This window comes from Leptodactylus fuscus, chromosome 6 (assembly GCF_031893055.1).
Source record: "Leptodactylus fuscus isolate aLepFus1 chromosome 6, aLepFus1.hap2, whole genome shotgun sequence".
Classification (NCBI taxonomy): Eukaryota; Metazoa; Chordata; class Amphibia; order Anura; family Leptodactylidae; genus Leptodactylus; species Leptodactylus fuscus.
Window position 1 is genome coordinate 46,544,055 of NC_134270.1, and position 11,730 is coordinate 46,555,784.

Genomic DNA, 11,730 nt, shown 5'->3' on the forward strand with positions numbered 1-11,730 from the left:
CCTCGCTACCAGTCAAAAATGGGGTCCTTTTTCACACCCACTGAGAAGGAGGACAAACTGAACTACCATAGAGACATCCTATGAAGTCAGTTGGCCGCTGCCTATCTGCGCATCATCCATCCTCTCGCAGGTCTGTCTGGGGGAGTGCTTGGAGTGCACCCTGAAATCCACTGGACTACTGGACAGTCAAACTGGATTTGTGGCCACAACTGGCCGAGTTTGCCATGGAAAAGCTGTCCTGCTGTCCAGTAGTGTGGCATCAGAGTGGGTGCTTAGTGCGGCCATAGTTACCTCAAGGATTACTCGCCTGTCCACCCAAAATGTGGAGAGACTGACCTTTGTCAAGATGAATCAGGCTTGGATCAGCTAGGATTTACACCCACCAATGCCTGATGCATCAGATTAAATCATCCATGCCTCCTCACCCAAACTTTGACTAAAGAGACCCGTTTCTTCTGGCTACCTATCTTGGGTACTATTCTGATGCTGCCACTCACCTGATGCCACACATCTGATGCCAAGTGCTCCTTCTTGCAGCCACCATTGTCAGCAGGTACTGTTTGTGCCCATCTCCACATTATGTCACCTTGCCACTCTATAGCCTTCTCATGCAACTGCCTCCTCCCCACTCTGTCTCTGGGTCACTCTATGGCCTCCTAAGGCTTCTGCCACCTCCGCATTATGTTACCTTGCCACTCTGTGGCCTCATCAGGCTGCTGTCCACTCTACATTATGTCACCTTGCCACTCTGTGGACTCGTCAAGCTTCTGCTACCTCCACATTGTGTTACCTTGCCACTCTGTGACCGCCTCATGCTGCTGCACCTTTAAATTATGTCACCTTGCCGCTTTCTGGCCTCCTCATGCTGCAGCCTCCTCCACATCATGTCACTTTGCCACTCTGCGACATTCTCATGCTGCTGCAATCTTCCTCACTCTATTACTGGTCACTCTATGGCCTTCTAAGGCGGTTGCCACCTCCATATTATGTAACCTTGCCACTCTGTGGCCTCCTCATGCTTCTACCACCTCCACATCATTTCATCTTGCCACTCTGTGGCCTCCTCAAGCTGCTGCCCACTCTACATTGTGTCACCTTGTCACTCTGTGGCCTCCTCATGCTGTTGCCACCTCCTTACTCTGTCTCCGGGTCACTTTTTGGACTCCTAAGTCTGCTGCCACCTCCACATTATGACACCTTGCCTCTCTGTGGCCTCCTCATGCTGCTTCTACCTGCACATTATGTCACCTTGCTACTCTGTAGCCTCCTCATGCTGTTGCCACTTCCACATTATGTCACTTTGCCACTCATGCTGCTGCTACCTCAACATTATGTCATTTCTCATGCTGTCCTCACCTTCCCCACTCCATGACTGGGCAACTTTTTGGTCTTTTTGAAATTATCATTTATTTGACCTTTCTTCTGATCTTTCCTGTCTGTGTAGCAGCTGTAAGGCCTGTATGGTCCCATCAGAATTGGCTTATGATTTGGTAGGCAAAAGCAGGAGTGGGTGCAAAACACAGAAGACATGCAAATATTCCATTCATGTATTTTGGATTCACTCCTGTTTATTTTTGGCGTCAGCAATACTGATGAATTACTGACCAAATCCTGACCATGTGAAGGTTGATGCTCAACAGACAAGATCTTTTCTTAGGAGGAATTTTGTCCTGACAGATCAGAGGAGGGGCACATTGTTTCATTGATTTCTGAAATTACATGCAAAATATCAGTATTTATAATGTATATTTGTGTGTATTACTCCCCCTCCTCTCAACCCCTTAAGGAAAAAAGTCATAGACATGAGATAAACAAGAACGATTTCCCATATGTAAAAGGAAACGTAAATCACAGATTAATCCCTGGTGTATAATTTGTCTAATAATATAGATGAGATGTTTATTTCTGTTTCTATAAATATCCAGTTATGTCACATTTATACAACCTTGTGCTCATTATAATGGAGTTTTACCACCAGATCCTGATATTGCTGTACGAGAATAGACTCTTGTGGGTGAAGTGTTTAACTGTGTGAAACGTTTGGTAACAATATATATATATATATATATATATATATATATATATATATATATATATATTAGGGAACATGTACATGTTATAGATTTTCCATTTCCAGGACCTTCTGTGATGAGCAAATCCAATAACCATATCTCTTAGGTTGGCATGTGGCATCGCAGAGAAACAGGTTTCCTCTGATATTTGGATATATTATTTTTACCATAACCTAAACAACTTAAAAATTGGCACAAAGACTGTGACAAAAATCCCCCTAATCCCCCCAAAAAGCATCACATGTGGTCCCAGCTTTATAACACAGGTAAGTAACAATGTAGCAGGAGCCACAACAATACCACACTGTATAGTAATAGTACATCTCTATGCTATACCATGAGGTTGGGTATACACGGGTCTTTAGTACAGTAGAACTGTATACAGTTTTTAATTGCAGTAGTGAATTTGTCCTTTACTAGAGGTTTCCTATCTAAAGTCCATTAACATACAGGTAGTGTCCTCGACATTACTGAAATTATACACTGCATACACTTCTATAGTAAAGAGGCACCATGTAAATCCAGCTTTACTGCCATGAGTGAATAAACCCTATTTTAGCCTATTCAGCCTGTAGTATACTAGCAGTATGCAGAGATAGGCTCCTCAGTCTGCCTCTCCTCTTACTGCCAGGCTGCCTCTATAGAAATTAAGCTTTATATATGTGTGTTATACGCTGTCTGATCTATACAGTGTGCCCTATTTCATGTGTATTTGTGCTTGTGCTTCCTTGTGTTTTACTGACAGACCATTCCTCCATGCATTTCCTGGCTGCATATGATCAAACCATGTTTCTTGTAGAAAAACTGCTTAAGGTGGAAGCCCCACATTGCGGAAACGCAGCTTTTTTGTTGCAGATGTTGCTGTTTTTTTCAAGCCAAAGTCAGGAGTGTATTGAGCAGAAGGTAGAAGTATAAGAACTTCATATATATTTCCCATTCCTATTGAAGTTATTCTTGGATTTGGCTAAAAAAAAACCACAGCAAAATCTGCACCAAAAAAAGCTGTGTTTCCGCAACGTGGGGTCTTAGCCTCACATATGATACAAATATCTCGACATGTACAGCCAAGACGACAGGTGAGGCAGGATATATCAGTATGTGTACAGTATCTCAGATGTCTTAAGTCACCTTTCACAATGACAATCATTGAACTGTGTGGTTAAGATTAGAGATGAGCGAACACTAAAATGTCCGAGGTTCGAAATCCGATTCGAACAGCCACACACTGTTCGACTGTTCAAATGGATTTCGAACCCCATTATAGTCTATGGGGGGAAATGCTCGTTTCAGGGGTACGCAAAATTTGATAGAATTATACTTACCAAGTCCACGAGTGACGGTCGGGCTGGATTCGCCTTGAAGTCTTCTCCCGGCACAGCGCCCCCGTGGCGTCTTCCGGCTGGAATTCACTCTGCCTAGGCATCGGGGACTGTGCATGCGCGGTCGGCTTTGCCCGGCCCGACGCCTGAGCAGAGCCGACTGCGCATGCGAGGGCATGCCTGCGCATGCGCAGTCGGCTCTGCCTAGGCTGGATGCCTAGGCAGAGTGAATTCCAGCCGGAAGACGCCGCGGGGACGCTGAACGGAGAAGACTTCTAAAGGTAAGAGAAGAACCAGCGTTCATTGGCAGAATGCTATACATTCAACATCAACGCTGGTTCTGCATCAAACCTTAAACTTCGAACAGCTAGTAGTGTTTGATCGAGTAAGAGTATTTCGAATACCGTAGTATTTGATCGAACACCTACTCAATCGAACACTACTCACTCATCTCTAGTTAAGATACAAATGTAGTCTACTGTTTTTTCAGAAATTGTCAGGTTGAGAATTTTGTCACTATTTGGCACACTATTATTCCTTACAGTGTATATAAAATACTTAAAGTATGAAAATGCACTAAAGTAATAATAATAATAATAGTAACAAATGGTCCACTAAGTATGAACAATATTAAAACTGTATGAAGATCGACCGATGACCGATGACCGATGACTGATTTTGTCAGGTGTTTGTGTCAGGGGTCCGACTTGCCCACCAGGGATCCATTGCTGGGTCAAGTTTCTAGAACCATAATGGGCACCAAGCAGAAGACAGTACTGTTTTGTTTAGATCTGATTTTGTAGACTCTTGTCAGGGCTCGTTCACATCTGTGTCCCGGCCTCCATTCTGCAGGTTTCCGTTTCCTGCCCGAAACTGGGCAGGAGATGGAAACCTGCAGGCATTTTTCAAACCAATTCATTTGAATTGGTTTGAAAAGCATGTGGCCGTGAGCGCCGGTGACAGTTTTGTGCTCTCCGTATTGAAACCATTTTTTTTAACCGGACACAGAGTCGGACATGCAGTACTTTGTGTCCGGTTTAAAAAAAAACGGTTTCGCCACAGAGAGCACAAAATGCTCACCGGTGCTTACGGCCAGACTCAGTCTGATAGGTGACCGCCAGTGACCGTCTTGTGCTCTCCGAGGCGAAACCATTTTTTTTTAACCGGACACAGAGTCGGACATGCAGTACTTTGTGTCTGATTTAAAAAAAAACGGTTTAGCCACAGAGAGCACAAAATGCTCACCGGTGCTTACGGCCAAAAAGAAAATAGAACGGTTTCACCACGGAGAGCACAAAACGGTCACTAGCGCTCACGGCCACATACGTTTCAAACCTATTCAAATGAATTGGTTTGAAAAATGCCTGCAGGTTTCCATCTCCTGCCCAGTTTCGGGCAGGAAGACGGAAACCTCATAACGGAGACCCGAACACTGGTGTGAACCCGGCGTCACTGGAGTTAGTTCTGTATTCCAAATTATACTGAAATTATTTTGTATGCTAATAAATATGGACCTTCCCACGTTATGAATAGATCAACGGTAAATCCTCATATCACTAGCGGACACAAGGAATGAAGATGGATATTAGTCACATTAATATGTCAAACTAAATGCGGCATTATGATTGGGTTAAGCTTATAATTCTGTTTCATTTGTTGTATTCTAGAAACGTTGAACTTTCACAAGATAATTATTATTTTTGTTGGCCACGGAAACAAGTTTTGTGAAAATTAAAGAAAGATTTCTGAAATTTTCAAGTGATATGGATAAAGGAAACCAGACAACCGTAATTGAATTTATCTTTGTTGGGTTTTCTGATGTTGTTCAACTCCAATATTTCCTATTTGTGATCTTTCTCTGCATCTTTAAGGTTTCACTGCTGGCTCATATGTTTATCATTATATTATATAGATGCAGTCCAAATCTTCATACACCTATGTATTTTTTTCTTGCCAATTTTTCCATTTTAGAAATATGTTACCTGTCAACCATAGTTCCAAAAATGTTGATCGATCTTCTCTTACAGCAGAAGACCATCAGCTACTATGGTTGTGCCATACAAATGTACTGTTTTCTAGTATTGGGCAGTACAGAGTGCTATATGTTGGCAACCATGGCGTATGATCGATATAATGCCATATGTCATCCATTGCTTTATAATAATATAATGAGTAGAGTAGTTTGTATCAGACTAGTCATTGGTTCTTGGCTCATTGGGACGACGGTTGCCATTCTACAAACTACATTTGTATTTTTATTGCCATTTTGCGGCTCTAATAGGATCAATCATTTTTACTGCGACATTCCGCCATTGATGAACCTGGCCTGTAGTAACACCCGATTCAATGAAATTGCCACTTTTATAATTGCCTCCTTCCTTATTGTAGGTTCCTTTTTATTGACCATCATTTCATATGCGAACATCATCTGGACTATTGTAAAGAACCATCCTGCATCAAATAGGAAAAAAGCTTTCTCGACTTGTACGTCACACCTTATAGTGGTTACTATGTTCTATGGGTCTGGAACTATCATGTACTTAAGACCAAAGTCACGTTATGGCATGGATGATGGAAAGTTTTTATCCCTCATGTATACTATTATTGCTCCTATGTTGAACCCTTTTATATATAGTTTAAGGAACAATGATGTAAAATGTGCTGTTAGGAAGATAGTATATGAAATAAAGCTAGCACATTGACATATTGCTGTTACAGTGGATACTTGCTGTTTGCTATGTTTTAGTCTTTATGAGGGTTTTAGGGTCACTATTGAGATATATATATATATATATATATATATATATATATATATATATATTTACCAGAACAGCCTTTTAACTGTGCTAAATTCATGTACAAACAATATATAATTTTGTTGTGGACTCACTGTGTCACCCAATCACTTTGTCTTTGGACCACTGCTCCGTGGTTTCCACCTACACAGAGATCTGGACTTCGTTGTAGGGAAGTCCAGCCAAGACCACCAGGGGTCAGGTATGAGAGATGTCAGGTGCAGTCTGAGGTCAGGGACATAACTAAAGAGTCATGGGCCCTGGTGCAAAAACTTAACTTGAGCTACCCTGCATAATTTCTTACATCTATCATTTGTGTCCCTTCCATACATTTACCATGTGTCCCTTCCATACATTTATCATGTACCAGAGAGGTACATTTGAATTTTCTTCAGTATAAAGTGGGTACTAAAAGCTGTGTGACAGTATGAGCTGGTGCAGGCCAAAAGTATAGATTGAGAAGAGAAGAGAAACTAGGATAGTCCCTGGAGGGACACCGATGGAGAGATGGGTAGATGAAGAAACTAGATAGGTTTGGTAGACACTAAATTGGTTAGATATGAAGAGATCCAGGATGGGGTCAAGTCTGTTCTGATAAGGCATCACAGATTTGGTAATTGATGGGAATGGTCACATGTCAAAAGAATAGGAAAAATCTAGAAGAAGGAGCACGGTGTACTGTCTGTGGCCATGGCAGTTAGCAAATCATTAGGGGCATTGTTTAGGAAGGTTTCAATAGATTGGTGGGGTTGAAAGTCTGATTGTAGCCAGACAAAAAGAATGTAGGGTGAGAAGTGGGAGATCAGCTTAAGGTGGACATATTGTTCAAGGAGTTTTGAGGAAACTAGAGTGGTGGAATGGAGTAAACCCATAGCGTCACCTGTCAAAGTGATCCCCTGCTTTTCACCCATAACCTCTACAGGGATCTAGACTTTACTGCAGGGGACCACCAGGTCACTACTTCTAGGCATAGCCCCAATGTAGGGGCAGCTAACCTGACAGTCCGGGTTCAGAGGTCTGGAACAGGGACAAAGTCAGATAACAAGCATGGGTCAAAAGACAGAACACAGAGTTACGTATACATTGCAAGGGAAAAGGAAAAATATTCAGCTTTCTTAGGAAGTCTCCTCATAGCTCTATGTTCCACTTCTGGTCCTAATATCCAGCGCAGATTTAAGCCTCCTCGGCTTGAGGAAGACATGGCAGGCCATGGCTATGATTAAGGTTTTTGTACCGAAACGCATCAGCCAGGCAGTGCTCTTACTACCATGTTCACTGAAAGATTTTTATCATAAAATGGCGGAATAAAAGCTAAGTTTTATTTATTTTTTGTTGGAGTGCGCTGGCCTTTTAAGAGAATGTAAGAGTTTGCACATGCACTCTATGGGCAGAGGAATCAGTAGCACACGATGGAGAAGGTTGAACAGAGCAGTGAGGATTAAAAGGAAGAATATGGAAGGGCCTATAAGTGAGCTGGTAGCTGTGACTGCCAGGGGGATTTAGAAGACAATAGTCAAACATAACAGGTGAGAGTTGGAATACAGGTCTAGGGGTGGCTTCTTAAGCATGGATATGAATCTTTAAAGTAAGAGGTGGAGATACCACTGGTTACAGATTGGTTGAAGTGGTATATAGTGGTAGATAGCAATTAATATAATAGTAAGGCCTCATGCACACGACTGTGTGCATGGGCAGTGTGCCAGATGTCTTTTTTCAACTCTATGGTGCCAAACACACGACAGCGTATTGTCCTGTGTATTGGGCCCTGAGCCGTGAGCAAAACTCAGGACAGGTCCATGCTCTCTGGCCTCCATGATTGGAGTCATCAAAGCAAGGGCAGTAGTGAGTTGCTGTGAAGGCAATGTTATTCATGTGTCATCCGTGCCATTCAATAACCACCCAGCAACATGAACACAATCACGTGCATCTCACCACAGTTCGAGGATGAGGAATGATCGGATTGAATCTAGTGCACAGATGATTAGGTTTCATTTGGAGAGTAGAGTCGAAAGCTCTTCAAATGTCCATAAGCCACATAAAATATACCACTATTTTACATGATAGGTAGTGGTCTTTACTAGCGAGTACTATTCGAAACGGCAGTTTCGAATAGCACGCACCCATAGCAATGAATGGAGCCGGCTGTGTCCATTCATTCCCATGGGTGCGTGCTATTCAAAACTGCCATTTCGAATAGTACTCGCTCGCACTCAAGCCCAGCAGCTTAACGTTATATCTCTGATTGCACCTGAGTTTCTATTTATCTGTCTCAGGAGTCCCATTAACCTATGGCCAAAAAGCATCAGTAAGGGTTAGGTCCCTATCCTTAGGGTGAGACCAGGGGACCCTCTATCTTCACTGATCCATCAAAAAGACCAAAGACTTTCTTCTATGTGCTCAAACTTGATTATCTGTTTTCAAGTATACGAGTTAGATCATCCCATATTGTAGCCAAAATATATCACAGTATTACAGTATCTTGAACCCCACTATTTTGTTGTACTGGCACTGGGATGAGGATTAGGATTTTGTTCTCCATTTAGTTTGGCATTATATATTGCTGTCACTGGTGGATTAATGTATTTACCATAAATCTTCCTGTTTCTATGTACTATAGACATATTGCTGTAGACTGCATTGGGGTTGTGATAAGGTATTATTGATGACACTGATTAATATATTTGCATTTATCTCTATACAGTACATCTTTCCTGAACTGGTTTGAGCCTTTTTAACCCATTTAATAAAAGTTAAGTTCATGGTGCTATTTTTGGGTGTGAGATTAGTAAACCTGACTGGACTGCATGAGGGGGGTTCACATCTGTGCCCAGTCTCCGCTTTGTGGGTTTCTGTCTTCTGTCGACAGGAGACGGAAACCCGGCAGTCAGTGTCCGCCCATAAACGTCTTCTGGTCTCCACAGCAAAACCATTTTTTTTTTAACTGGACACAAAGTCCGGCATGTCCAACTTTGTGTCCGGTTAAAAAAAATTGTTTTGCCGCGGGGAGACAGAACACGCTCATGGGTGGTCACTTTGCAAACCCATTCAAATGAATTGGTTTGAAAACTGACTGCCGGTTTCCGTCTCCTGTCCAGTTTCTCGGGCAGAAGGCGGAAACCTGAAAGCGGAGACTGGGCGCAGGTGTGAACCCGCCCTCAACTGTACAGATGGATTGTTGGAGTTTTTCTTGACTCTGTGCTGTTTTTCGGCACAAATAATTCTCACAGTTGCTATGAAACATTGTACTATTGTTGACTCATTCCCAAATACACATGTAACACTTATGCTAGTGGAATTTTTTTTCATATTAATAAATTTATGATGCTTTAAAGGGTTGTCCATTGATGTTGGAAAATTTGGCCACTAACATTTACATATTTTATGGTTATTAGAATGTTTACAAGCTCAATACAAGTGATAAACTTTAGTCTAGACCGTGAACCTGTGTCTGTTCCCTCGTGTATGGGTGTGGACCAGATGTTTGATAAGAATTTTTCGTAACAGATTAGTCCCTGGGGTATAATTTACCTAAACATATGGTACAGTTGTTTCTTTCTGCTTCTATGTACTGTATATATATAGATCACTTCATGTTCCATTTATGCAACAATTGATCACATTATAACATCATGGATATGATGCATACGGAATCCTACCGTCTGATTCTGCAGCTATAATACGATTATAACAGGTAAAGTATTTTTATTGTATTTTATCACATTTACAATATATATTTTCTATAAAAGGGGTATGCCCACCATCAAAATGTATAGTATATCCATATTTAAATGCTGAGAATATCCCATCACTTGCTTCCACACCTACACTATGTGATCAAAAGTATCCGGACACCTGGCTGAAAATGACTTACAAGTTTGTGGTGCCCTCCATCGGTAATGCTGGAATTCAATATGGTGCTGGCCCACCCTTAGCCTTGATGACAGTTCCACTCTCACAGGCATACGTTCAATCAGGTGCTGGAAGGTTTCTTGGGGAATGGCAGCCCATTTTTCACGGAGTGCTGCACTGAGGAGAGGTATCAATGTAGGTCGGTGAGGCCTGGCACGAAGTCGGCGTTCCAAAACATCCCAAAGGTGTTCTATAGGATTCAAGTCAGGACTCGGTGCAGGCCAGTCCGTTACAAAGATGTTATTGTCGTGCAGTATGAACAGGTGCTCGATCATGTTGAAAGATGCAATCGCCATCCCCAAATTGCTCTTCAACAGTGGGAAGCAAGAAGGTGTTTAAAACATCAATGTAGGCCTGTGCTGTGATAGTGCCACGCAAAACAACAAGGGGTGCAAGCCTCCTCCATGAAAAACACGACCACACCATAACACCACCGCCTCCGAATTTTACTGTTGGCACTACACACGCTGGCAGATGACGTTCACCGGGCATTCACCATACCCACACCCTGCCATTGGATCGCCACATTGTGTACCGTGATTTGTCACTCCACGCAACGTTTTTCCACTGTTCAATCGTTCAATGTTTACACTCCTTACACCAAGCAAGGCTGCATTTGGCATTGACCTGCGTGATGTGTGGCACCCAATCACCTGACCACGTTCGAAGTCCACGAGTTCCGCGGAGCGCCTCATTCTGCTCTCCCACGATGTCTAATGTCTACTGAGGTCGCTGATATGGAGTACCTGGCAGTAGGTGGCAGCACAATGCACCTAATATGAAAAACGTATGTTTTTGGGGGTGTCTGTAGTGTATGTCTAGGGTATCCCAACCCCAGTCATGGCTGGAGACTTGGCCATTGGCCACCACATCAAAGCAAAGAACAAATTTAGAGGTGACTATAGCGCTATTCCTTCACTTTTATAGGGAAGGGGTTACTTAAATAACCCAAAAAAATGGAGATTGAGGGGCCACTGTTCTGGAGATAGGTCTGGGTCTTGTATCAGTCATGTGTAGCACTGACATTTTAATTATATGCTACATTTTTTATATATCTTTGTGATTGTGTATATATTATATGGTTGCCCCAAGGGGTAGCTATAGTGAGTGCAGAGATAACAATTGCACTCAAGGGCTAGTGACTAATGGAGCCCGGTGCTATAAAGAGACACCATTACTATAAACAGCAAGTGGTAAGTGGGGGATCCTATTCTGGATTTATCATTGTGTCCAGGAGCTTCAAGTCTCTGTCATTGTTTCCCTAGGTTTTTAGTCGTATTTAATGTATTCTGTTCTTACTGTTCTTGTCTCAAAGTCTGCCTCATTCATATGGCCAGTGCACGGCACGCACACGGACCCCATTATAGTCTATGGGGTCCGTGTGCTTTAACTGCACAGCCCTTGCAATTGCGATTGTATTCCATCTGGGGGTCTCCATGCGGACTCTAACCGGACAGAATACATACACTAATGTGAACCGACCCTGAAAGTAGTTTCTCTTGGTTGGCCATACGCATTCTAGTCTGACACAGGCCATATTGTTATGCAATGAACATGATGCCATATCTGGTTTTATTATTTTAGATTTTAATGTGTCCAGAAACATCTTATGGGAAATTAGACAATGTAATTTTG

The 11,730-nt window shown here is 42.4% G+C and overlaps 1 protein-coding gene across 1 annotated transcript; it reads left to right on the forward strand.

The window, feature by feature from the left end:
- The first annotated feature begins 5,127 nt into the window (after window positions 1–5,127).
- On the forward strand, window positions 5,128–6,093 carry LOC142209983 (olfactory receptor 10AG1-like). The gene has a single exon (XM_075279016.1). It carries the CDS (start codon window positions 5,155–5,157, stop codon window positions 6,091–6,093), a length of 939 nt encoding a protein of 312 aa, XP_075135117.1. The 5' UTR covers window positions 5,128–5,154.
- Window positions 6,094–11,730: the final 5,637 nt, after the last annotated feature.

Bases quoted from the DNA above. Each gene is read 5' to 3' on its own strand.
- LOC142209983 (XM_075279016.1), top strand. From the start codon at position 5,155: ATGGATAAAGGAAACCAGACAACCGTAATTGAATTTATCTTTGTTGGG.